Here is a 27,893-nt window from a genome sequence, read left to right on the forward strand (position 1 = left end):
CTGTAGTGCTCTCCCCTTATTTGAAAGCAGTCAGATCACCGCACCCCACCCGCTCGCCGACCCATCCCACCCGCTCAGTGAAAATACCATAACTCACCCTTTCTTCCAAAACTAAAATCTGCTTGAAGCATTACCAGCAGCACTGCCCAGCTGATAAGCATTGGCTTTGACCACAAGCAATGCTCAACCGCCTCCAAAGAGCTGTCCAGACACTTACATTTCAAAAACCACAAATCTTAATGTGGTTACTTTCCAATATCTCAAAATCGTGGCAAGTGCAGGCAATGAGCTGATAATCTACAGAAACGTTCCTTCTCCTAGCTACAACTGGACTGAAGTAGATGCCAATTAATGCACTGCACATTACATCCGCCACTACGCGTGTACTTGCATCAAAGTTACTCATTCACAGCAGTCAATGGATATACTTGTCCAAGACAGGACGTACGGCAGGCACCACTCGGCCCCAACATCCTGCACCCACGGTAGCAAGCTGATCTCATCAATGTTTCAACATCAGAAATTCTAACTCTTACAATCATGAGTGAAACCCAATGACAGCATCCTCTAACTGCACTGCTCTCTCATGCAACTGAGATTCCATACACTTTCAATTGCTGTGTTGATTAAGTAATTCCATTCTGTGTAAATAAACTGCCTATAAGTGCATCCCCAGTATCCTAGAAACACTCATGGCCCAGACCATGAAAAGCAACCAGGAATGTACCAAGTTTTGAAACTGAAATTTTAACATCCAGAAGAAATGTACCCAAGAACAACTCAATCTGTGCAAAAATATTTTCCGATTGGGCATTCGAATCAAACCATCCCATCAACGCCTAAAATCCAAAACATCAGAAATGTCAGATTACGGTATTATATTTCAACAGTGGGGCAGGAGGGCACCTTTGTGAACTGTAGGAAGCCCAATTCAGTTACACATTTTACCATACAGTTGAACATGTGCCTCCTTCCATCCCATAATGTCCGTACTTTAATGTTGGAGTTCTAATCCAGCACCTGACTCGACGTTTCCCCATCACACCAGAGGTGGTGAGACTGCTGGATGCTGAAGCAGCCGGGTAACCGGGGCTGCCGCTGCAACATGGGCAACAGCTTAAGATTCGGTATGGACATATCTGCTGTGTCAAACACATACGTTTGTGATCTATGATTCAATCATTTACCAAAACGATCAGCCTTTCGGAGCTATTACAAAGATAAATCCATCCCAGCAGAGGGCAGCACCTCAGTCATTTTGACACTCACTTATTTAAAAAAAACAATTTGTAAGAATGTTCTTTGATAAGAACTATAATAAAACCTGGTGTATAAGTCACAACTTCAAACCGTGTTTATGTCCTGTAAATATGGAGCTCTTTATAGAAGAGGCACAAGCAAAATGGGGTGAATGATGTACATTTGACACTGTTTCACCTTGCCCTGTGTACAATGATAAACTCTAGTAACAAATAAACTGAAAAGAGGAAAGGTCTGCAAAATCCTAAATCGAACAATCTTCTGTTGTTACTGTGCAGGATGAGTAATTTATGCTTTATGGTGATTCCAATTCCACAGACCCTCCAGTGATCACACACATTATCCAGATTTCTCTCCCCATATATTAGATGTTTTCTCTCCCCATATATTAGATGTTTTCTCTCCCCATATATTAGATGTTATCATTCATACCAATCACCAGAGACCAAACTTCATGGCTATGATTTTAGCAGAACATCCTGTTAGCAACTTCCTTACAAATTCCAATCTGCTATTATCTCAATTTTGCAGACAGGCGATTAGCTGTAATTCTGTTAGTGGCCATATTCTACACAGTGTTCACATTAACTAGTTACTGTGTGTTTGTCAGTTCTGATTATTCATCATAAGCTTTAGCTAAGGCAGATGGTGTGACTGTGGGCTGGAGATGCTGTTTTCTGAAGGAGTGTGTTGTGCTCGTTACATGAACTAGATAAGCGTTTTACATTTACTTACCTCAATGAGGAGCCCACATATAACCCCCTCCCCCGGCTCCCGACCGCCTGGAGACACTTACCAGAGGGCGCTGCAATGCTAACAGAGGCCTGATATTGTACAACTCTATGCCAGCAGGGGGCTGAGGCCCAATATCTGTGCCCCCAAGCCCCTGCTCACCCCCAGTAACCTGCGCCCTGCTCACTGCTCACCCTGCACCCCACACACCCATACCCTATGCCCCCACTCTCCTGAATTTCTGGGCCACTTGACCAGGGAAGTAATTAATGCAGATACTGACTGCCTAGAATCCAGAGCAAGGAAAGGCCACTCAGATGGGGGTTTATGCATGGTTGGTTTATGTCTGATTACTCTATTGTGGGTTTCTCTCCCACATCACCTGCTGATCTCCCACTTTAGACACACGTTTATTCCCTCAATTTCCCCATTGAAGTGTTAATACTTCTAAACCCCCGCCCCGCCGCCTCCTCAAAATATATCGATCTAGCTTTTGTCCCCAAAGGTCCCAATTGGCCCTGAATCAACTAACTTTTCTTGAATTAGTTCCACATATCCTGCCAGCACACCCACATCCAGAGAATCAATTTAAAAAAATGATTTTTAATTGCCTTTGGGGGTTGGAGAGGAATTTCCCAAAAGGTTTGCCAAATTGGTCTCGGGACTGTTAATCTGCTTTTTTGCCTCTCCCAGGAGATGGCATGGCTGCATGGTGGGTGGAGGTATTGGGGGTCATGTTCTTTAGCTGCACCCTGGCCGAATGGGACTGCCTCGATGAAGTAGCTAGTCTTTTTATGTCTGTCTTTTCGTGTGTTTGTCCAGTTTTATTCTAATTTCTAGTCTTGCAGGAGCCTTGTCATGTTGGCTCGGCATCTGGCTATACAAGAGACTTTAGTGCAGTTCATGTTCAGCCATCAGCATGCACACCTAGGGCTCAGTGGGGTTCCAGCTTTCCGCTCTGTACTTACTCCTTTGGTGGATTCAGATCTTCTGGCCGAGGTTCGAAAAACCGGAGTACTTCATCACATTGTGAGATCAGAGATGGCAGTCGGACCAGAGACTAGAGTGGATTAAAGAAGAGCGTTATGTACTGCAGCAAGATCAATACACAGTAACTCAGACATCTCATCACAGTATTAAAAATATGGAGACTGTACTTGTCTCATTATTAAGCAAGTTCAAATGATAGCTGCTGACTATCTTTTGTCCTACTGATTTAAACTGGAAGTCTGTTACATTTTTGGGGTTTCAGAACTCGTTTTATAATTCCAAATATTTTGGGCTTGTGTGTTTTGGTAAGCTCTAGCTCCCCATGTTCCAGAGAGTGTTTTTATTTATCCATATATCTAGATAAATTTGGAATGTGCCCAGGGAACAAACAGACTTTGGGTTCTGATGAAAGGTCATCGACCTAAAATGTCAACACTGTTTTTCTCTCTTTCCCCAGATGCTGCTTGACCAGCTGAGTGTATCCAGCATTTCTGTTTTTATTTCAGAGAACCCTCTTTGGGTTATCCTTATCCACAAGCTACCCCATGGCGATATCATCCAAAGCCATGGGGTCAGCTTCTACATGTAAGTTAATGGCTCCCAGCTGCAGCACTCCACCACCTCTCAACTCCTCCACTGTTCCATGTTGTTAGATAGTTTGTCCCAGATAATGAAGCAGTCCATGCCCGCATGCAACAAGACCTGTACAACATTCAGGCTTGGGCTGATAAGTGGCAAGTAACATTCAGGCCACACAAGTGCCAGGCAATGACCATCTTCAACAGGAGAGAGTCTAGCCACCTCCCCTTGAGATTCAATGAGATTACCATCGCCGAATCCCCCGCCATCAAAATCCTGGGGGTTACGATTGACCAGAAATTTAACTGGACCAGCCACAAATACTGTGGCAACAAGAGCAGGTCAGAGGCTGGGTATTCTGTAGCAAGTGTCTCACCTCCTGACTCCCCAAACCCTATCCACAATCTACAAGGCATAAGTAAGGAGTGTGATGGAATACTCTCCACTTGCCTGGATGAGTGCAGCTCCAACAACACTCAGGAAGCTCGACACCATCCAACACAAAACAGTCCGCTTGATTGGTACCCCTTCCACCACCTTAAAACATTCACTCCCTCCACCACCAACCGCGGCTGCAGTGTGTATCATCTACAAAATGCACTGCAGCAACTCGCCAAGGCTTCTTCGACAGCACCTCCCAAACCCATGACCTCTACCACCTAGAAGGACAGGGGCAGCAGGCGCATGGGAACACCACCACCTACAAATTCCCCTCCAAGTCACACACGATCCTGACTTGGAAATATATTGCCGTTCCTTCATCGTCGCTGGGTCAAAATCCTGGAACTCCTTCCCGAACAGCACTGTGGGAGTAACTTCACCTCACGGATTGCAGTGGTTCAAGAAGACGGCTCACCACCACCTTCTCAAGCGTAATTAGGGATGGGCAATAAATGCTGGCCTTGCCAGCGATGTCCACATCCCATAGAGTCAAACGGCACAGAAGGAGGCCATTCGGCCCATCGAGTCCGTGCCAGCTCTCTGCAGAGCAATCCAGTCAGTCCCATTCCCCCACTCTATCCCCATAGCCCTGCAAGTTTATTTCCCTCAAGTGCCTATCCAGTCTCCCCTTGAAAACATTGAGTGTCTCCGTTTCCACCACTTCCATCGGCAGCTCGTTCCAGGCCCTCAACACTCGCTGCGTAAAAAAGTTTTTCCTCACGTCCCCCCTGTATCTCTTGCTCAAAACCTTAAATCTGTGTCTCCTAGTCCTTGTACCATCAACTAGTGGGAACAGCCTTCCCCATTTAGCCTATCCAAACCAGTCATAATCTTGTACACCTCTATCAAATCACCCCTCAACCTCCTTTGCTCTAATTAAAACAAATCCAGCTTCTCCAACCTGTCCTTGTAGCTAAGATCCCCCATCCCCGGAACCATTCTGGTAAATCACCTCTGCACCTTCTCAAGGGCCTTCACATCCTTCCTAAAGTGTGGTGACCAGAACTGGACACAATACTCCAGTTGTGGTCTAACCATTGCTTTATAAAGATTCAGCATAACTTCTCTACTTTTGTACTCAATACCTCTATTTATGAAACCCAAGATCCCATATGCTTTGCTAACCACTCTCTCAATATGTCCTGCCACAGGGACCTAGGCACATTAACTCCCAGGTCCCTCTGTCCCTGCACACTCTATAAAACTGTGCCATTAAGTGTATATTGCTTCTCCCTGTTCCTTCTGCCTAAATGCATCACCTCACACTTCTCTGTATTAAATTCCATCTGCCACTTGTCTGCCCATTCTTTGTCCTGTTGCAGTCGATTGGTATCATCCTCACTGTTTGCCACACCCCCAAGTTTGGTGTCATCGGCAAATTTAGATACTCTACTTTGTATTCCATTATCCAGGTCATTTATATATATCAAAAAAAGCAGTGGCCCCAGTGTTGACCCTTGGGGAACACCACTGTCTACCATCCTCCAGTCTGAAAAACAGCCTATTACCACAACTCGCTGTTTTCTGTCCTTAAGCCAATTCCTTATCCAAGCTGCCACTGGCCCACCTATTCCTTGAGCCTCAATTCTGTTAACCAGCCTTCTATGTGGTACTTTGTCAAACGCCTTCCTAAAATCCATGTAGACAACATCCATTGCATTCCCTTCATCGATCCTCCCTGTTACTTCATCAAAAAATTCAATCAGATTAGTCAAACACGATCTGCCTTTTATAAATCCGTTTTGGCTCTCCTTAATTAGCTTAAAACTCTCCAAGTGCCCGTTAATCTTTTCCTTGATTATTGTTTCTAAAACTTTACCCACCACTGATGTTAAACTGACCGGCCTGAAGTTACTAGGATTGTCCTTACACCCTTTATTGAATAATTATGTCAAATTTGCCACTTTCCAATCCTCAGGCACCTCCCCCGCATCTAGGGAAGATTAGAAAATTATGGCATGCCCTTCTGCTATCTCCTCCCCCAATTTCCTTAGCAATCTGGGATGCAAGCCATCTGGACTAGGCAACTTATCCACTCTAAGCATTTACCAGCCTTTCTAGTACATCCTGTCTATCAATTTTCACCCCTTCCATTGCTTCTACCTTTTCCACTTCTACCGATATTTTGTCAGCATCTACCTCCTTCGTAAACACCGATACAAAGTACTCATTGAGTATTCTAGCCTTGCCCTGTGCCTCCAAGTATATAACACCTTCTTTGTCACTAATATGCCCCACCCCGCCTCTTACTACCCGCTTACTGTTTACATGCCGGTAAAAGATTTCTGGGTTCCCTCTTATGTTAACCGCCATTGTACTCTCATATTCTCTCTTTGCCAATCTTATTTTCATCTTCACTTCCCCTCTCAACTTATTGTATTTGGTTTGGTTCTCCCTTGAAGAATTCACCTGACATGCATCATACACCCTCTTTTTTTGTTACATCATATTCTCTATCTCCCTCATCATCCAAGGATCCCTTGCTTTGGTTCCCTTACCCTTCCCTCTTGTTGGATGAACATGAATGAATAAAAAAAATACTCTTGCCTAACAGAAATCTATCAATCTCAGTTTTGAAATTTTCAATTCACTCAGCCACAACGGCTTTTTTTGTGGCTGGACAGGGGGGTTTCTACTACACTTTTGTGTGAAGAAGTGCTTCCAGACGTTACCCCTGAACGGCCTAGCTCTAATTTTAAGGTTCTGCCCCCTTGTTCTGGACTCCCCCACCAGAGGAAATAGTTTCTCTCTATCTACCCTATCAACACCTCAATTAGATCACCCCTTAATCTTCTATACTCAAGGGAATACAAGCCTAGTCTATGCAACCTGTTCTCATAATTTAATTATTTTAATCTGCGCTGTACCCCCTCCAAGGCCAATATATCCTTCCTGAGGTGCGGTTCCCAGAACTGAACGCAGTACTCCTGATGGAGTCTAACCAGAGCTCTGTACCGCTGTAACATACCTTCCACCCCTTTGTATTCCAGCCCTCAGTCTGCAGGACGATATAGATGGGTTGGTCAGATGGGCGGAACAGTGGCAAATGGAATTTAACCCGGAAAAGTGCGAGGTGATGCACTTTGGGGGGACTAACAAGGCAAAGGAATACACAATGAATGGAAAGACCCTAGGCAAGACGGAGGGTCAGAGGGATCTGGGTGTGCAAGTACACAGATCCCTGAAGGCGGCGGAACAGGTGGATAAGGTGGTAAAAAAGGCATATGGGATACTTGCCTTCATTAGCCGAGGCATTGAATATAAGAGCAAGGAGGTTATGATGGAGCTGTATAAAACACTGGTTAGGCCACAGCTGGAATATTGTGTGCAGTTCTGGTCACCACACTACAGGAAGGATGTGATCGCGTTAGAGAGGGTGCAGAGGAGGTTCACCAGGATGTTACCAGGGCTGGAGCGCTTCAGCTATGAAGAGAGACTGGGCAGGTTGGGTTTGTTTTCCTTGGAGCTGAGGAGGCTGAGGGGGGACATGATTGAGGTGTACAAAATTATGAGGGGCATAGATAGGATGGATGCTGAGGAGCTTTTTCCCTTAGTAGAGGGGTCAATAACTAGGGGGCATAGATTCAAGGTAAAGGGCGGGAGGTTTAGAGGGGATTTGAGAAAGAACTTTTTCACCCAGAGGGTGGTTGGAGTCTGGAACTCACTGCCTGAAAGGGTTGTGGAGGCAGAAACCCTCACAACATTCAAGAAGCATTTGGATGTGCACTTGAAATGCCATAGCATACAAGGCTACGGGCCAAATGCTGGAATATGGGATTAGATTAGACAGGGCTTGATGGCCGGCGCGGACACGATGGGCCGAAGGGCCTCTATCCGTGCTGTATTACTCTATGACTCTATGACTCTATGACTCCTGAGATAAAAGCCAACATTCCAATAGCCTTTTTAATTATTTCTTTGTACCTGTCCACTTTGTGATTTCTGTACTTGGACCCCTAAATCTCTCTGCTCATTCACAGCTGCTCGCCATTTAGAAAAAACTCTGATCTATCTTAGGTTCAAAGTGGATGCCCTCACACTCTACCACATTAAACTTCATCGGCCACAATTTTGCCCATGCACTTAATCTATCAATGTCCCTTTGCAACTTTCTGCTCCCATCTACAACAGCAACTTGCATTTATATAGTGCCTTTAATATAGTAAAACGTTCCAAGGCGTGTTACATGAGCTTCAACAACAACAAAAAATCGACACCAAGCCACATAAGGAGATATTAGGACAGATGAGCAAAAGTTGGTGAAAGAGGTAGGTTTTAAGGAGCATCTTAAAGGAGGAGAGGTGTAAAAAGGCGGAGAGGTTTAGGGAGGGAATTCCAGAGCTTAGAGCCTAGGCAGCTGAAGTCACTTCTTACTGTGCCTTCTAATTTGGGTCTCTATTCCTTCATGCAAGTAGTTTATAAATATAGTGAAAAGCTGAGGCCCTAGATCCCTGGGGAACACCATTAGTCACATCCTGCCAATTGGGAGTACATACTCATTATAATAATGGCCTCGATATTTACAGGGAGGCCAAAAGCAGCCAACGAACCCAGCAAGGCCGGCAATGTGGAGATCCTGCCGATTTTAACGGCAGGACCATATTATCATTTTTTTTTAAACTCTGTTTCCCACCCGGCAGCCATCCAATTGACAGGCCAGGCAGGAAAACAAGTGGCAGGATGCCACAGCCAGGGACGCATGGGGTGGTCCCCAGCAATCGGGAGGTGAGTAGGCTGCAGATTTTGGGGGGGGGGGCCCCATCGGGTGGTATGGGACTGTGGGGGGCGAGGGGAAGTGAGGTCGGCGATCACGGCTGCGGGGGGGGGGGGGGGTCAGCCATGGCCACGGGAGGGAGGGGGAGTGAGAGAGAGCGACGCAGACCATCAAGCGGTTAGGGGTTGTGGGGGGAAAGTGAGGTCGATCACGGCTGGCGGGGAGCGCGGGAGAAGAGTAAGAGAGGCCACAATCGGCCGGTGGGGGGGGGTGCCGAAGGCTTCCTTGAGGAGCATTCCTGCCCTTTCAAGGAGATCTATAAAAGGATCTTATGTTCTGGAGCCAGCAGCTCCCGCCTCCATTTCACTGCCGGGCTACCCGTGTCCTCCCAATTGCAATAACAGGGAATTATAGGCCGGTAAGCCTGACATCGGTAGTGGGGAAAATGCTAGAGTCCATCATAAAAGATGTAATAGCAGAGCACTTGGAAAACAGTGACAGGATCGGACAAAGTGAACATGGATTTACAAAAGGTAAATCATGCTCGACTAATCTACTGGAATTTTATGAGCATGTAACTGGTAGAATAGATAGGGGAGAACCAGTGGATGTGGTGTATTTGGACTTTCAGAAGGCTTTCGATAAGGTCCCGCATAAGAGATTAGCATGCAAAGTTAAAGCAAATGGGATTGGGGGTAAGGTACTGACTTGGATAGAGAACTGGTCGGCAGACAGGAAGCAAAGAGTTGGAATAAACGAGTCTTTTTCCGAGTGGCAGGCAGTGACTAATAGGGTACCGCAGGGATCGGTGCTAGGATCCCAGTTATTCACAATATATATTAATGATCTGAACGAGGGAACTAGATGTAATATCTCCAAGTTTGCAGACGACACAAAGCTGGGTGGGCGTGTGTACTGTGAGGAGGATGCAGAGAAACTCCACTATGATTTGGACAGGTTGGGCGATTGGGCAGATGCAGTATAATGTGGATAAATGGAAGGTTATCCACGTTGGTGGCAAAAGCAGGAAGGCAGATTATTATCTGAACGGCAATAGATTGGGAAAAGGGGAAGTGCCACGAGACCTGGGTGTCCTTATGCACCAGTCATTGAAGGTAAGCATGCAGGTGCAGCAGGCGGTTAAGAAGGCAAATGGTATGTTGGCCTTCATAGCGAGAGGATTTGAGTACAGGAGCAAGGATGTCTTGCTGCAGTTGTACAGGGCCTTGGTGAGACCGCACCTTGAGTATTGTGTGCAGTTTTGGTCGCCTTATCTGAGGAAGGGTGTTCTTGCCATGGAGGAAGTGCAGCGAAGATTCACCAGACTGATACCTGGGATGGCAGGAATGACGTATGAAGAGAGATTGGGTCAATTGGGCTTGTATTCGCTAGAGTTTAGAGGAATGAGAGGGGATCTCATAGAAACTTATAAAATTCTAACAGGACTAGACAGACTAGATGCAGGAAGGATGTTCCCGATGACAGGGGAGTCCAGAACCGGGGGAGTCCAGAATCAGGGGTCACAGTCTAAGGATAAGGGGTAAGCCATTTACGACTGAGATGAGGAGGAATTTCTTCACTCAGAGTGGTGAGCCTGTGGAATTCTCTACCACAGAAGGCAGTTGAGGCCAATTTATAAAATATATTCAAGAAGGAGTTAGATATATTTCTTAAGGCTAAAGGGATCAAGGGATATGGGGAGAAAGCAGGGGCAGGGTACTGAATTTGGATGATCGGCCATGATCCCATTAAATGGCGGAACAGGCACGAGGGGCTGAATGGCCTACTCCTGCTCCTATCTTCTATGTTTCTATGCACTGTGGGAGTCTGATTTAAATGTTAATAAAGCACCCCCACCTCTCCAAGAAGGGACACCACACCACCCACTGCCATAAAAATGGTTTAACCCTACCGCCCATTGTGGGGGGTTAATATTGCGGCCAATGTTTCTGCAGATTACTTTTGAATTTCCCCCCTTGAAGCACAGGCTGTGTCCTCTGGTTACACTGTTCTGGACAAGGTGAAACAGCTTGTCATGGTCGACATTATCTAGTCTACTCTTCAAGGATACTCTAGTTCCTGGAAGTAGAACAGTTTTTCTTTGATGATCATTAAAATTGTAGTGTTCACAGATCCTATTCGATGTGGAATCATGCAATGAATGCAGGTTTTGAGTTTTTCTCTCCACTTCCCTCCTGAAGACCAACTCCTTGCTGAGCTGTGCTTCAATAAGCTCCAGGTAACCCCCAAGATACTGACCGAATATCCAGCATTTATGCACGAGACTAGACAGTGAGCATCAAGCGCCACCGGGACATCATGGCTGTGTCTGATCCCGTCCCCGCCCAACGTTCTCCAATGTGTACTACCTGCTGGGGTCACTGCATAGCAACAGCTGATCTCTGCTCTCCTTGCCACAGGGCTTTTGATGGCAATTGTAGTTTCACTGAATATATCCTGGTTGAGAGTAATAAAGTCAGCACAGATCATGAATCCAACCTGGGACCCTCCTGGTGTGTACAACTCAACTATCTATTGAATAAACTTTGCGTTTCCTTGAGGAAAGCTTCTGAGTACAGTGATCCTGACACTGCACAGTGAAGACTAATTCCATCGTATCATATATAAAAGGATGCACAAACTGATCAGATCCTGAGAGCATTTGGCAATAAATAGCCAATTATTATAATGAATGCTTCACTTTAAACTCTAAATGATATAGGCTGTGATGTAATGTGAACTCTGCTGAACTATTTGTACTGATAGTAACAATACAGAGTACAGAAGAACACTTCCAGGAAAGAAGCCGCGGGGCACACATGGAAGTGGCTGCTCAATGCTCGGCTTGTTCAGAGACGCTCCTCCCTCATCAACACTCTGGAGACTGTCAGATCATTACCTCAGTCACCAACCTAGCTCTGTGTTCCTCCATTCATTGCTGATCAGTACAACACTGTTAATGCACAAAAGCCAGTAATCAGACATTTTGGCTTCATATTGAACCTGGGTCAGTCTCACACACAAACAATGTAACTCTCTCTTCATTCAATGAAGATCAGTACCATACCAAGAATGCGCAATTCTGCTTCTTACTCTCACTTCTGTGCACAGTTCAAGGCCACGTTTGATGTGATGTAACAACAGAAAACGCTGGAAAAACTCAGCAGGCCAGGCAACATCCGTGGAGAGAGAAAGAGTCGACGTGTCGGGTCGAAACCCTTCTACCAAACTGAGGACAAAAAAGGCAGGAAATGAAAAGATTAAAAGGCAGTTTGGGGGCTGGGAAATGTGGGAGGGGATGAAAGAAGAGACATCAAGAGATATTCAAGCTGAGACGAGATAGTAATAGGACAGGTAAAGAAACAAACAATGGCTCTAGATGAAGTGTGAAATGCGCTGGCAGAGTGAAAGACAGCTGCCATGTGGGAGAGAGAGGAAAAAAAAGGAAAAGGCACAAACCAAAAGTGTGGATAAAAAATATAACATAATAGTGATGTGATGTGGTTCATCTTGGCTCATTAATCTGCAGTTTTTTCGAAATTGATTGTTTGCGCAACTGCAACAGCAGACCCACCAGAGGCACATTACCGCACACTATGGATCCCCCTTAAATTACATCAATATAGAAAACACACGTATATCAAAATAGTTGAATAAAATCAGTTTAATTAATTGGCCTAGAAATTGGGCCATTTTTCAGGCGCTATGCAGCCTAAGTTAACAAAAAGCCATCAATCTCACATTTAAAATTAACTGATCTAGCATCAATTGCCGTTTGCAGAAGAGAGTTCCAAAGTTCTACCACCCTTTGTGTGTAGAAGTGTTTCCTAATTTCACTCCCGAAATGTCTGGCTTTAATTTTTAGACTATGTCCCCTAATCCTAGAATCCCCAAACAGCGGAAATAGTTTCTCTCTAGCTCGGTGAACCGCTAGTAGTCTTTCTGTTGATGATGCCCTCACAATGATTTTAGGCAGGGAAGTTCGGGAGTGGAGAGGACTTGGGGGTGATAGTGTTCCTATGACACACTGCTCTTGTCTTTCACGGTTTGAGGTCACAGGGATAGGAAGTAGTATCAAAGAAAGCTTGGCAACTTACTGCAAGCATCCTGTATATAACGTTAAAATCAGAGCCAGGCCATTCAGGAGAGAAGTTAGGAAACACTTCCACATGCAAAGGATGGTAGCAGTGTGGAACTCTCTCAACAACTTATAGTTATATAGCGCCTTTAACATAATAAAACGTCCCAAGGCACTTCACAGGAGTGTTATCAAAAAGAAAACACCAAGCCATATAATGAGATGTTAGGGCAGATGACCAAAAGTTTGGTCGAAGAGGTGTGTTATAAGGAGAGTCTTAAAGGAGGAAAGGGAAGAGGGGGAGAGATTTAGGGAGGGAATTCCAGAGCAAAAATTTCCACAAAAAGCAGATGATGCTAGATTTTTGCTAGCCAAGGGCATTAAGGGATAAGGAGCCAAGGTGGGTGGATGGAGTTAGGATACAGACCAGCCATGATCTAACTGAATGACAGAACAGGCTCCAGGTGCTGAATGGCCTCCTCCTGTTCCTATGTAAAGATACTGCAGCCACAGTGCACCACTGGTGGAGGAGGTAGGCACTGAGTTCAGTGGTACAGGTGCCAAATAAGTGAATTGCTCTGACCTGGATAGTGTCAAGCTTCTTCAGCATTGTTGCTGTTGTATCTATCCCGATGAGTGGCGAGTACTCCATCACACTGCTGACTTGAGCCTTATAGATGGTGACGAGCTGTGAGGGAGTCAGGAGGTGCCAAGCATTGCAGCTTCTTGCCCTGCTCTTGTAGTCACATTGTTGGTTCTGTTAAGTCACTAGTCAATGGTGACCCCCGGGGCAGCAGTCACAAAACGAGACACCCGCAAAAGGAAAGGTCGGGATGGTGCGGAGGCCACCAGGGAAGGGCCAGAAACAGCAGCGTTCCTACTTGCTGCTGCTCCAGGGCCTCATCCTGCACTTGCTGCAACAGCTGGTGGTGGGGCCCACTCATGGCCAGGACGGTTTCAATGCACATAGAGGATTTGAGTATAAGAGTAAAGACGTCCTACTGCAATTATATAGGGCCCTGGTGAGACTACACCTGGAGTATTGTGTACCGTCTTCTTACCTAAGGAAGGATATACTTGTCATAGAGGGAGTGCAACGAAGGTTCACCAGACTGGTTCCTGGGATGGGGGGATTGTCCTATGAGGAGAGATTGAGTAGGCTAGGCCTATATTCGCTGGAGTTTAGAAGAATGAGAGGTGATCTCATTGAAACATACAAAATTCTTACAGGGTTTGACAGGGTAGATGCAGGGAGGGTGTTTCCCCTGGCTGGGGAGTCTAGAACCAGGGGTCACAGTCTCAGAATAAGGGGTCAGCCATTTAGGACTGAGATGAGGAGAAATTTCTTCACTCAGAGGGTGTTGAATCTTTGCAGTTCTCTACCCCAGAGAGCTGTGGAGGCTCAGTCGTTGAGTATATTCAGAGATTGATAGATTTTTGAATATTAAGGGAATCAAGGGATATAGGGATAGTACAGGAAAGTGGAGATGAGGTAGAAGATCAGCCTTGATCTTATTGAATGGCGGAGCAGGTTCGAAGGGCCAAATGGCCGACTCCTGCTCCTATTTCTTATGTTATGTTCTTAGAACAAGGTAATAATGTGGCTGAAAGATTGAATGCCACCTCACCTGTGCCCTGATCTTGGGAGATGGTGGGGAAGAAACGTTCTGAGCTCAGAAAGGTTGCATGTTCTTTAGTTGCGCCATGTTGCCTCCCAATGCATTTTAACAGCATTACACTGCCAGCTTGGTGGGGCATCACAGGGAATGACCAGTTCCATTTAAATAGCATCCCATCACTTCCTCACAACATCGCAAAGAACTTCACATCCAATTCATTACTTTTGGAGTGTAATCACTTTTATTTAGGCAAACATGCCAGCTTGTTTGCACACAGCAAGATCTTGCAAACTGCAAATGAAATGAATGACTTAGTTCATCTGTTTTGTTCTGGTGATGTTGGTTGAGGGAGGAACTTTGGTTCAGGTTCCAGAAGAATTCTCTGCTTTTCTTTGAAGTGTCATGGATTTATTACATATAAACCTGCAGAGAGACAAGGGGCCTCCATTTAGCATCTCATCTCCAACAATGCAGTACTCCATTGAACGGTCAGCCTAGATAACTGCCAGTGGGCAGCCCTCGCCTCGGAGTCAGAAGGTTGTGGGTTCAAGCTGCACTCCAGAGACTTGAGCACAAAATCTAGGCCGACACTTTGTGCAGTACTGAAGCCCCGTCTGCCCTTGGGTACTATTTCAAAACAGTATGGTACTATTTTGAAGAGGAGCACGGGAATTCTTTCCGGTGTCCTGGCCAATATTTATCTCTCAACCAACATCAAAAACAGATTATCTGGTCATTATCACATTACAGTACTATTTGTGGGACCTTGCTGTGTGCAAATTGGCTGTCGCGTTTCCAACATTGCACCAGTGACTACACTTGAAAAGTACTTCATTGGCTGTAAAGGGCTTTGGCACAGCCTGAGGTTGTGAAGGGTGCTCTAGAAATGCAAGTTCTTTCTTTTTTTCTTCTTAGATTATGTGCTTAATCCTGGAGCAGGGCTGGAACCCACAGCTTTCTGGATCAGTTATTACTTTGCTTCCTTATAATCGAAGGATGCTCTTACATTATTAGGAATGCCTCCCAACACATGGAACCCACACAATTGACAGCAGTATCACATACAAGCTCATCAGACTCTCTTGTTCTGGCTGCAGCTGAGACTGGGAGCTCCCTAATCCTCCTTGTAAAATACACAGCCTCTACTCTCCTGCAAGCCTGATGGAGCAGGCTAATTCTGCATGTGTAGAAGACAGTCTCTGTTTCCCCAATTGGTTCCAATGTGCCTGGAAGGATGCAGGTGCAGCAAATGTACATAAATGCTGGGGTTACTCAAAGGTGGGTTTGGCATCACTAACCCAAGATCCATAAGTAAAATTGCTTTAATGCTATGAAACCTGAGTGCCTGCTTTCACTGTGTCCTTACCCTGCAGTATTCATCAATGGGCCTCAGTCTCTTCATGGCCACATCCCTCACATGGCTTCTTCTGAACAGGATTTTGCCTGCAATTCAAAGCAAATGAGTGACCATTATGTCAGCCAATAAACTCAGCAACTTACTGCAACAACCAGAACCGCAGTCCTTGATTTGGTGAGAGTCTAGTCACATAAGTAGAACATGACCTTGGAATGCAAATTCCTGTATATTTTAAATCAACATTTTATGTAACAAATAAATAAGACCAAGCCTTCAGACCCTATAACTTAAGGCAGAAGATTCTCCCCACCCCGACACCCCAACGAAAAGGCTTACCTAGTTCACTCCATACTGAGACCCAACGTTCCAGGCCTCTTCTTCCCCCACCCCTTCCCATAACTTCACCTGTTTTTGTAGAGAATTGGGCTGTCAGGCAGCACAGACAAGACATGTTTCAGCATTTTCAAAATGCACTGTATCCTCTGGGATGAATGAACTATACCCCAGGGTACTTGGGAGAGATAAGGGAGAAGAAATGTGAATCAGTGACACGCATTTTGAGGGAGTCAATTAATAATGGGAAGGTTCCAATATGCTTAACACAGGCAAATGTAGTTTTGATAACCTAGAACATAGGTCTGTAGTTGCCAGTAATGGCTATCAACAATCAAACTACTGGTATCATTAATCAAAAGCAAAATGAGAGAGTATCTGTATAATAACCTGATAAATGAAAAACAAGGCTTCTAAAAGAGGTCGATCTTGCCTGACTAACCGCAAAATTTTGAGGACGAAATATCCCAAACAAAGAGGACAGCCAGATCATAGACTTTTAAAAGGCCTTTGATAAAAGTGCGATGAGAGAGATTGCTTTACAAACTAAGGCCAGTGGCAATTAAAGGTAAGTCGTGAAAGTAAGTTAGTAACTGGCTAAAGGGAAGGGGCAGAGGGTAGTGATAAAAGGAACTAGGTTAAAATGCAGTAAGGTATTGAATGGGGTCCAAGGCATCATTGTTGTAACCGTTCCTATTCCTGTGTATATTAATGACCTGGGATCACAGTCTCAATGTGAGACAAGAGGGTTATGGATTCAGAAGATGCAGCCAAGATCTTACAAAGACAACTGGGCAGGGTTTGCAAAGAGGCGATTGGTGACAAATAAAGTTCAACACAAACAAATACAGGTACAAGGAAATAAAGATGGGAGGCATGTGGGTAGAGTAGAACTTGCGAAGGAGCAAAATGCAAGAGACATGGGAGTGCGAACTAACTCTTTGCTCACTACTGTATGTCCATAAACAACAAATAAAGAGGATGCTGGGCTATGGTTTTTATATCGACAAATCAAGTGAGTTCAAGTCTCCAGTAGTCATTCTTCAGATGCTTTTGGACCGTTTAAGTTTAGGGTATTATCCTATAGTCGACTTCTGACTGGAGATCCAACTGAAATGAACTGAAGTTTGCAACTTCCTGCACTGCAAACGTTTAGGAAAAAATACCGTCACATTGACTGACTGCGCCTTGGCTGAAGCCTGAATTGTAAATCAATGCTTTAAATACACCAAGGCATCACAACTGTGAAAGGGGAAATTTTGTAAAAGAGCATTCTTCATCGGAGCACAGCTTGTCATCTTGTGTAAATTTTCATGACATAAAATGACAGGCTACAGAGGAATATGGGAAATATTATGCAATTATGGAAAATTTCCTGCATTGCAAACTTGTCCACATCTTCTAATCTAGGTCACCGTAATTAGGTGCATTGAGCACAATGATGATTCTACTGGAATAACTGGCACAGAGATGGTCACTAACTGAGTAGGCAAGTAAGGCCCATTGCATCACTGTCGAGAGTCATGAGCCGTGGCCCAGAGGCTGATCAATACGGTTTGTAAAACAAATTGTTACTGTGAGGAAGTTATACCAAGAAGTACAAAACCACCTCAATGATTCAGAGGGGACTGAAAATTACATAGGAACTTCATTAGAACAATTTCTTGAAATTGCCTTAACCTTGACGCAAGGCACCTCCAGACAATGTGCTGTAAGTAACTGAATCAATATTGATCTGACTCATTACAAAGTTAGCACTAAAATAACTATAGAAAAAATACTTAACTTAAAAGGAGGGATTATGAAAGTAACCTGGTCGAGTGTTTTGCGATTGACAGGAAAGATTAATTCCTGTCAATTAGCTCTATTTGACACTAGTTCAGACTCTACAAACAGAAGTGTTGGATTAAAGGCACTTTGTGGAATCCAAAAATAGAGCATTCTGTTGTGATGTATTGAGTCACCAGCATTGGAATATTGAAGTAATCTGTGGAGAACCACAGGGTTTGAAAACAAACCAAGGGAACATTTCAGACCACAGCCCAAAATACACCACTTTCCCCCTCCCCCATCCAAGCCACAGAATGTGGAGAGTGTACAAGGAACTGAGAGAAGCTGGAAGAAGCCTAGAAACCGCAGGCGCCTGTGCAGTCAGAATATTTGAATACAGTCTAGTTGTTGTTTTGGATGGAGAAGTGCAGATGAAGCATTTCTTTCTTCATGAACTTATAAAAACAAATACAGTTCTCATTGCTACAGTGATACCAAAAACCAATGTACATTGAGTTTGCACTATCTTCTTCTTCTTCTTCTTAGGCAGTCCCTCAGGAACCGAGGATGACTTGCTTCCACATTAAAAATGAGTTCGCAGGTGACTGATGAGTCCAATGCGGGACCGACAGTCTCTGTCACAGGTGGGGCAGACAGTGGTTGACGGGGCGGGTGGGTGGTGTGCTTGGATTGACGTGCGCTCCTTGCGCTGCCTGTGCTTGGCTTTCGCTTGCTCCCGGCGAAAAGACTCGAGGTGTTCGGCGCCTTCCCGGATGCTTCTCCTCCACTTTGTGCGGTCTTGGGCCAGGGATTCCCAGATGTCAGTGGGGATGTTGCACTTTTTCAAGGAGGCTTTGAGGGTGTCCTGGAAGCGTTTCCTCTGCCCACCTGGGGCTCTCTTGCCGTGGCAGAGCTCCGAGTAGAGCGCTTGTGTTGGGAGTCTCGTATCGGGCATGCGGACGATCTGACCTGTCCATCGCAGCTGATCAAGCGTGGTCAAAGTTTCGATGCTGGGGATGTTGGCCTGAGCGAGAACACGGACATTGGTGCGCCTATCCTGCCAATAGATTTGCAGGATCTTGCGGAGGCAGCGTTGGTGGCACCTCTCCAGTGCTTTGAGGTGCCTGCTGTACATGGTCCATGTCTCTGAGGCATAAAGCAGGGCGGGTATCACTGCTGCTCTGTAGACCATGAGCTTGGTGCCGGGTTTGAGGTCCTGGTCTTCAAACACTCTCTTCCTCAGGCGACCAAAGGCTGTACTGGCACACTGAAGGCGGTGTTGGACTTCATCATCGGCGTCTGCCCTTGTTGGCAGTAGGCTCCCGAGGTATGGAAAGTGGTCCACGTTTTCCAAGGCCTTGTCATGGATTTTGATAATCGGGGGGGGGGGGGCTGTACTGTGTGGCGGGGGCAGGTTGGTAGAGGACCTTTGTCTTACGGAAGTGAGGGATTTGCACTGTAGTGAGGGTGTGTATCACAAATAAAACAACTGTAACACTGAACATCCATGACACACGCTGTGTGAAGTAATCGGGCACCCCCTACAGATACTTGTGGGAGGGGAAGGCAACCCGGGGATGGAGAAAAATCTTTAAAAATGCAGAGTGCAGTCAACCAATTGTTGAGTCAATGCGACATCAAGGACAGAAAAGCCACCGCCCAAAAGTGCAAGTGAGCAGGTATCAGCCCAGCAAACTATGTGGTGATTAACACAGAGGACCATTCTGGCAGACTGAGAAGTGTCTGCCACAAACGCCCAGAAGCCTGTGGAACAAAGTGGGCGGCCAGGAGCTCTGTATAATGAAGGAAACAACAAGAATCACAGAGACTTGGTTCACTGATATGGACTGGGGGTGGGGTGTAAATTTACATGGTTGCAGATTGTACTGAAGGAACAGAAAGGGAAATGGGAAGAGGAGTAACTAAGTATGTGTGACAAAAAGCAAAAAATAGGAGATTATAGGCCAGTAAGTCAGGCAGAGGATATTAATAGGGTGCTTTATGGTGCAAGAACGGAGAGGTACTCATCAAGGACAGCGAGGCAGTCACTGCCCGCTGGAAGGAGCACTTCGAAGATCTCCTTAACCAAGACTCTGTCTTCGACGCGAGTGTCCTCAACTCCATCCTGCAGCATGCTACCCGCCACCATCTCAGCACAACCCCAGCCCGGCATGAGGTTGAAAAGGCCATCTGACAACTGAAGAACAAGGCCTCAGGAGCAGATGGAATCCCTGCCGAAGCACTAAAGCATGGCAGAGTAACACTACTGGCACGAATTCATGAACTAATTTCTCTTATCTGGAAGGAGAAGAGCATGCCAGGGGATCTCAGAGAAGCCGTAATTGTGACCATTTTCAAGAAAGTCCAATTACGGTAATTACAGAGGAGTTTCTCTGCTGTCTGCCACAGGGAAAGTCATCGCAAGAATCCTCCTCAATCGCCTTCTCCCAGTGGCCGAAGAGCTCCTCCCAGAGTCGCAATGCGGATTCCGCCCAGTAAGGGGCACAACGGACATGATCTTCACCGTGCGTCAATTACAAGAGAAATGCAGGGAACAGCACCAACCACTGTACATGGCTTTTTTGATCTCACAAAGGCCTTCAACACTGTCAACTGTGAGGGATTATGGAGTGTCCTCCTCAAATTCAGCTGCCCTCAAAAGTTTGTCACCATCCTCCGCCTGCTTCACGACGACATGCAAGCCATGATCCTGACCAACGGTTCCACCACAGGCCCAATTCATGTACGGACCGGGGTCAACGAGGCTGTGTCATCGCACCAATGCTCTTCTCGATCTTCCTTGCTGCAATGCTCCATCTCACCCTCAGTAAGCTCCCCGCTGGAGTAAGCTAATTTACAGAACAAACGGGAAACTGTTCAACCTCCGTTGCCTCCAGTCCAGATCCAGGGTCGTCGAATTACAGTATGCAGACGACGCTTGCGCCTGCGCTCACTCGGAGGTCGAACTCCAAACCATCGTCAACACCTTCACCGAAGGTCACGAGAGCATGGGCCTTATACTAAACATCCGTAAGACAAAGGTCCTCTACCAACATGCCCCCGCCACACAGTACTGCCCCCTGATTATCAACGTGGACCACTTTCCATACCTCGGGAGCCTACTGTCAACAAGGGCAGACGTCGATGAAGAAGTCCAACACCGCCTTCAGTGTGCCAGTACAGCCTTCGGTCGCCTGAGGAAGAAAGTGTTTGAAGACCAGGACCTCAAACCCGGCACTAAGCTTATCGTCTACAGATCAGCAGTGATACCCGCCCTGCTGTATGCCTCAGAGACATGGACCATGTACAGCAGGCACATCAAAGCACTGGAGGTACCACCAACGCTGCCTCCGCAAGATCCTGCAAATCCATTGGTAGGATAGGCGCACCAACTTCAGTGTTCTCGCTCAGGCCAACACCCCCAGCATCGAAGCTCTGACCACGATCGATCAGCTGCGATAGACGGGTCATATCGTCCGCATGCCTGATACAAGACTCCCAAAACAAGCGCTCTACTCGGAGTACCGACACGGCAAGAGAGCCCCAGGTGGGCAGAGGAAACGCTTCAAGGGCACCCTCAAAGCCTCCTTGAAAAAGTGCAACATCCCCACTGACACCTGGGAATCCCTGACCCAAGACCGCACAAAGTGGAGGAGAAGCATCCGGGAAGGTGCCGAACACCGAGTCTCTTCGCCTGGGGCAAGCGGAAGCCAAGCGCAAGGAGCGCACGTCAACCCAAGCACCCCACCCACCCGCCCCTTCAACCACTTGCGACAGAGACTGCAGGTCCCGCATTGGACTCATCAGTCACCTGAGAACTCATTTTTAATATGAAAGCAAGTCATCCTCAGTTCCGAGGGACTGCCTAAGGGGGGGGAAGGATTAATAGGGTGCTTTATGCTCAAATCAGGGAAAGACGTAAAGAAGTGATAGGGATTTAAATTTGCCTGGGTTAATTGGAATCATTAGTGAGAATGAGAAACAAGTTACTTAACAAGGCCAACTTATATTTATATAGTGCTTTTATCGTAGAAAAACGTTGCAAAATGCATCACAGAGGCATAAGAAAACAATGGACAGACCCAAAGGAGGCGTGATATTAGGTTTCCACACAACACCCACCCAGTCTTGGACGAGAACAATTTACTCCAACTAAACATTAGGAAGACTGAAGCCATTGTATTCAGCCTCCACCACAAACTCTGTACCCTCGCCACCAACTCCTCTCCCTTCCCTTGTCTCAGGCTGAACCAGACTGTTCACAACATTGGTGTCCTATTTTATCTGGAGCTGAACTTCTGACCCCACATCCTCTCCATCACAAAGACTACCTGCTTCCACCTCCACCCCTATTCTCAGCTCATCCGCTGCTGAAAATCTTATCCATGCCTTAGTTACCTCCAGACTCAACTATTCCAATGCTCTCTTGACCAGCTTCCCATCCTCTACCCTCCGTAAGCATCAGCTTATCGAAAACTCTCTTGCACATATTCTATCCCGCACGTTCATCACCTCTGTCCTTGCTGACTTACATTGGCTCCCGGTCCCCAAACACCTTGGGCTGAAAATTCAGTAGGGTTAGCGCCCATTTTGCGGCGCTAGAGGGCCTAGCGCCGCAATGATAGCCGTTTCTGAAATTCACTTCGGCACTGCCATCGGCGTTAGCCGGTTGCGCTGCGCCGGCACCGATGACGTCATCGGTGTGCGCAGCGTCCCGGTTGCCGTGGCAACGCGCCCGAACGCCGAAATTCAGTTGCGGCCGCCTCGCCCGTGGCAGCCGCAACTAAGACTCTGACAACCGAGTCTTACACAAGTTAGCGCCGGCGCATTAAGGTCGCGTGGCGGCCGGCCGCTTTCCCGCCGGCCGCCTGCCCGCACCTCCCTCCCCGGACTCCTCCACCGCCCCCCCCCCCCCCGCGGAACAGATGCGTCTGGCCTGCAAGCCCGGCACTTGTCCGAGGTGCCGGGCTCATTTTTGAAAAAATCAAACGGCCAGCGATCGGGTGAAGGCAGCGCCTCCTTAACGGGAGGAGGAGGCCTGCACTTCCCCAGCCTGCCGCACCGCATCGGGTGCCGCAGCGCCGGATTAGCGCCGCAATGTGGCACTCAGCGCCCATTGGGAGGCACTCACGCCCGCCAGTAGCGCCGGCAGCCGTCTGGGCGCGGCGCTACTGAATTTTTGGCGCGCACAAGGGAATTAGCGCCGGCGCTAAATTTCCGGCGCTAAAGCCCTGGCGCGGCATCAACTCAATTTCTAGGCCCTTAATTTAACATTGGGCCAGAAATTCGGGTCCCCACGGGTGAGTACACACTGTGTACTCACGCGTAGGGCCAACGAAAGTGCCGGTTTCATGCATGCACTGCACATGCGCTGGTAACCGGAACTTCCGTTCCCTTGAAGGAAGGGATTCACAGGTCAAATGCGTGTGCCAGAGAGGCAGCGCGTACGCCTGGAACTTCCGATTTTTTTTTTTTTTACAAGTTTCTCTGGGAGGGTAAATCTCTAGCAGCTGCGCATTTAAAAAGCAGGCGCAAGGCCTGCTTTTAACAAGGTAAGTGGTGAATTAAGTAAAATTAAAACATTTTTTCCACAGGTTTATTATTTTTAAATACTTTAAAAGAAAGGTAAGTTTATTTTTAGCCCCGTTAAAAACTGTAATTAATTTTCAAAAATTTAAGTTATTGTTTAAAAGTTATTTTATGTAATTTATAGTTATTTTAAAAATGTGATTTAAAAAAAAATTTATTTGAAGTTTTAGTTAGGTTTTGGGGCCGATCTCTATATAGATTTGACAGGTCTTCCTGTCAAATTTATGAATGGAGATTCATTGCTACGATTGGCTCTCGATGGCCCACGTGATCCCAGGGGACGCTTCGAACTAACTGCGCCCCTGGGATACGCAAGCACTGCACGCCGGCAGCTGGAGGAGGCCCAGGATCGGAATGCCACGCGGGCCCACAACACAACGGCAGGCGCGCTAGGTAAGTGCAGGTCGGGGGCTTGCACCCGCGGGAAGCCTCCGACCCGAATTTCTGGGCCATTCTCATTCTTGTGTTGTAATCCTTTCTTAGCCTCACCTCTCCCGAACACACACTTTTCCTGGCTCAGGCCTCCTCCCTTCATCCTACCATTGGCAGCTATGCATTCAGCTGCTTTAGTTGCCTATGCCCCCATTCTAGAACTCACTCCCTGAATTTGCAGAAGGCACTCAATAAGATGTCCCCTCAGAATTAGCAAAATTCAAGCATATGAAATAATAATGGGAAACGTAGCAGTATGGATAGAAAGTTTGTTGACAAGAATCAAAGATTTAGGGTAAATAAGTGTTGCTCACATTGGAGCAGGGGTGGAAGTGGTGTGCCCGCGGGGTCAATGCTGGGTCCACTTTTGTTCTCGTATAGGCGATTTGGATCCGGGTATAGGGAACACAATCTGGAAATCTGCTGCCGACACATAAGGGGGTTTGACAAACAGCAAGGAGGACTGCAAAAGGAAGATTGACAGTTTAGCAAAGGGCGCAAACAGGTGGCAGATGCAATTTAGTGTTAACTTGTGTGCTGATAAATTGAGAAGGGGAAACAAAGGAATGGAAGCAAATGCTCAATGGAATGATGTTGAAGGGTGTGGATGAACAGAGAAACCCAACGGTTCATATACATGCTTCCCTGAAAGTGAGCGTTCAGGTCAATAAAGCCATAAAAAAGGCCAATACCATTTTAGGTTTTATAAATAAGAGCATAGAGTATGTACAAGAGTAAAGTAATGATGGATTTATACAAAATATTGTTTAGGCTACAATTGAAGTGCTGTGTGCAGTTTTGGGCACCCCAACACCGTACTGCTATCATTGCCCGGGAGCTCAGATGTCGAGACATAGACATCGCGGCCCTAAGCGAGACCCGGCGGGCAGGGGAAGGCCAGCTCAAGGAGCAAGGCGGTGGTTACACCTTCTTCTGGAAAGGCAAACCTGAAGAAGAACGCCGCCTCCATTGGGTAGGCTTCGCCATAAAAAATGAGCTAGTTGAACGTCAGAGACTCCCCTTGCGGAATAAACGAACACCTCATGACTCTACGGCTCACCCTAGCCCGGAACCAGTGCGCTACGGTCATCAGTGTCTACACCCCAACACTGGAAGCCACAGACGAGACCAAAGAGGAATTCTGCTCCAGCCTCAAACAATCCCTGGCCCAAGTTCCAACGGGCAACAAGCTGATCCTCCTTGGCGACTTCAACGCCAGAGTTGGAAAGGACACAGACCTCTGGGGAGGTGTGATCGGCAGAGAGGGGGTAGGGAAAGCCAACTCCAACGGTACCCTCCTCCTGACGAAATGCTTAGAATATGGCCTTGTCATAAACAACACCTTACGTAAGAACATAAGAAATAGGAGCAGGAGTAGGCCAATCGGCCCCTCGAGCCTGCTCCGCCATTCAATAAGATCATGGCTGATCTGATCCTAACCGCCAATCTACTATCACAGAACCATCTCCTGAATCTAACAGAATTAGACACACGAAATAGGAGCAGGATCAGGCTACAAGGCCCCTGGGCCCGCTCCGCTAAGCACAGGGCCATGACCGATCCGAACCTAGACTCATGTCCAAATTCCTGCCCGCTCCCCATAGCCCTTTACTTCTAGGAAACTGTCTATTTCTGTTTTAAATTTATGTAATGATGTAGCTTCTACAGCTTTTTGGGGCAGCATATTCCATGGACCTACCACCCTCTGAGTGAAGTAGTTCCTCTTCATCTCAGTTTTGAAAGAGCAGCCCCTTATTCTAAGACTATGCCCCCTAGTTCTAGTTTCACCCATCATCGGGAACATCCTCCCCGCATCCACCCGATCCAACCCCTTCACAATCTTATATGTTTCAATAAGATCGCCTCTCATTCTTCTGAACTCCAATGAGTAGAGTCCCAATCTACTCAACCTCTCCTCATGTGTCCATCCCCTCATCCCCGGGATTAACCGTGTGAACCTTCTTTGTACTGACTCGAGAGCAAGTATGTCTTTTCTTAAGTATGGACACCAAAACTGTATGCAGTATTCCAGGTGCAGTCTCACCAATACCTTGTACAACTGAAGCAATATCTCCATATTTTTATATTCTATCCCCGTAGCAATGAAAGCCAACATTCCATTGGCCGCCTTAATCACTTGCTGCACCTGCATACTAACCTTTTGAGTTTCGTGCACCAGGACCCCCAGATCCCTTTGTACTACAGTACTTTCCAGTTTCTTGCCATTAAGATAATAACTTGCTCTACGATTTTTCCTGCCAAAGTGCATAAGCTCACACTTTCCAGTATTGTATTCCATCTGCCAAATCTCTGCCCACTTACTTAGCCTGTCTATGTCCCCTTGCAGGTTTTTTATGTCCTCCTCGCTCACTACTTTCCCTCCCATCTTAGTATCATCTGCAAACTTTGATATGTTACACTCGGTCCCTCGGTCCCCTCCTCCAAATCGTTAATATAGATTGTAAAGAGTTGGGGACCCAGCACTGACCCCTGTGGAACACCACTAGTTACTGATTGCCAGTCCGAGAATGAACCATTTATCCCAACTCTCTGCCTTCTGTTAGATAGCCAATCCTCTATCCATGCCAGAATATTACCCCCAATCCCGTGATTTTTTATCTTAAGCAATAATCTTTTGTGTGGCACCTTCTCAAATGTCTTTTGGAAGTCTAAATACACTACGTCCACTGGTTCCCCGTTATCCACCCTATATGTTACTTCCTCAAAGAACTCCAACAAATTTGTCAAACATGACTTCCCCTTCATAAAACCATGCTGACTTTGTCCTATTAAATTATGATTATCCAAATGTCCTGTTACTGTCTCCTTAATAATGGACTCCAATATTTTACCTACCACAGATGTTAGGCTAACCGGTCTATAGTTTCCAGCCTTCTGTCTACTGCCCTTTTTAAATAAGGGCGTTACATTAGCAGTTTTCCAGTCTGCCGGGACCTTTGCTGAGTCCAGGAAGTTTTGGAAAATTATTACCAATGCATCCACAATCCCTACCGCCACTTCCCTCAAGATCCTAGGATGTAAGCCATCAGGTCCAGGTGATTTATCCGCCTTGAGTCCCATTATTTTACCGAGTACCACTTCCTTAGTGATTTTGATCGTGTTTAGCTCCTCCCCCCCTATAGCCCCCTGTTTGTCCAGTGTTGGGATATTCTTAGTGTCTTCTACTGTAAAGACTGATACAAAATATTTATTCAGTGTTTTTGCCTTGTTCCGTCAGAGACAAGTACAAGGCTTCATGGCAACACCCTCGCTCCAAGCACTGGCATCTGCTGGACTACATCATCGTCCGAGCGAGGGACCGCAAGGATGTCCGCATCACCCAAGCCATTACAAGAGCTGACGACTGCTGGACAGACCAATGCCTAATCCGCTGTCATCTCCATCAACGTAGCCCCAAAACAGCGGCGGCAACAAAAGCAATGCCGCAGGAAAATCAACGGTGGAGCAATCAAAGACCCTGCTAAGAAAGCCCTATTCAGCCTGCGCCTCACAACCAACCAGACGACTCCCAGTGATTCAGAGACACAGAGTGTCCTAAGCACCTGGTCTGCACTCAAGGCCTCCATAAACAGCACCTGTGAAGAGACGCTCGGTCACTCGATCAGGAAACACCAAGACTGGTTCGACGAGAACGACCAGGACATCCAGGAGCTAATATGCCGCAAGCGCAAGGCATTCCTGATCTGGAACAGCAACAGAACTCGAGAGCAAGAAAGCAGCTCTACAGATGCCTGAAGGCCGAGTTCCAACAAAAAACTCGCGACCTAGAAAACAGATGGTGGGTGGAGAAAGCGCAGGAGATCCAGCAGCTAGCCGACAACCACGACGTGCGTGGATTCTTTAGCACAGTCAAGACCACCTACAGCCCAAGCACCCAAGGTCCTACCCCACTGCGGGCCAAGAACGGAGAGGTACTCATCAAGGACAGAGAGGCAGTCCGTGCCCGCTGGAAGGAGCACTTCGAAGATCTCCTTAACT

The 27,893-nt window shown here is 46.7% G+C and overlaps 1 protein-coding gene across 3 annotated transcripts in view; it reads right to left on the reverse strand.

Moving 5' to 3' along the window:
- Window positions 1-27,893, reverse strand: part of sh3pxd2aa (SH3 and PX domains 2Aa) — a 650,923-nt gene that overhangs the window by 455,781 nt on the left and 167,249 nt on the right. For all 3 annotated transcript variants that reach the window (XM_085994085.1, XM_085994084.1, XM_085994083.1), the window contains exons 4-5: window positions 15,780-15,856; window positions 2,961-3,052 (exon numbers count right to left, since the gene is read on the reverse strand). In XM_085994085.1, the coding sequence (XP_085850211.1) occupies window positions 2,961-3,052; window positions 15,780-15,856 (169 nt within the window). The remainder of the gene's footprint in view (window positions 1-2,960; window positions 3,053-15,779; window positions 15,857-27,893) is intronic.

The sequence above is a fragment of the Somniosus microcephalus genome, chromosome 8 (genome assembly GCF_052327205.1).
Source record: "Somniosus microcephalus isolate GS21.2 chromosome 8, FLI_Smic_1.0, whole genome shotgun sequence".
NCBI lineage: Eukaryota > Metazoa > Chordata > Chondrichthyes > Squaliformes > Somniosidae > Somniosus > Somniosus microcephalus.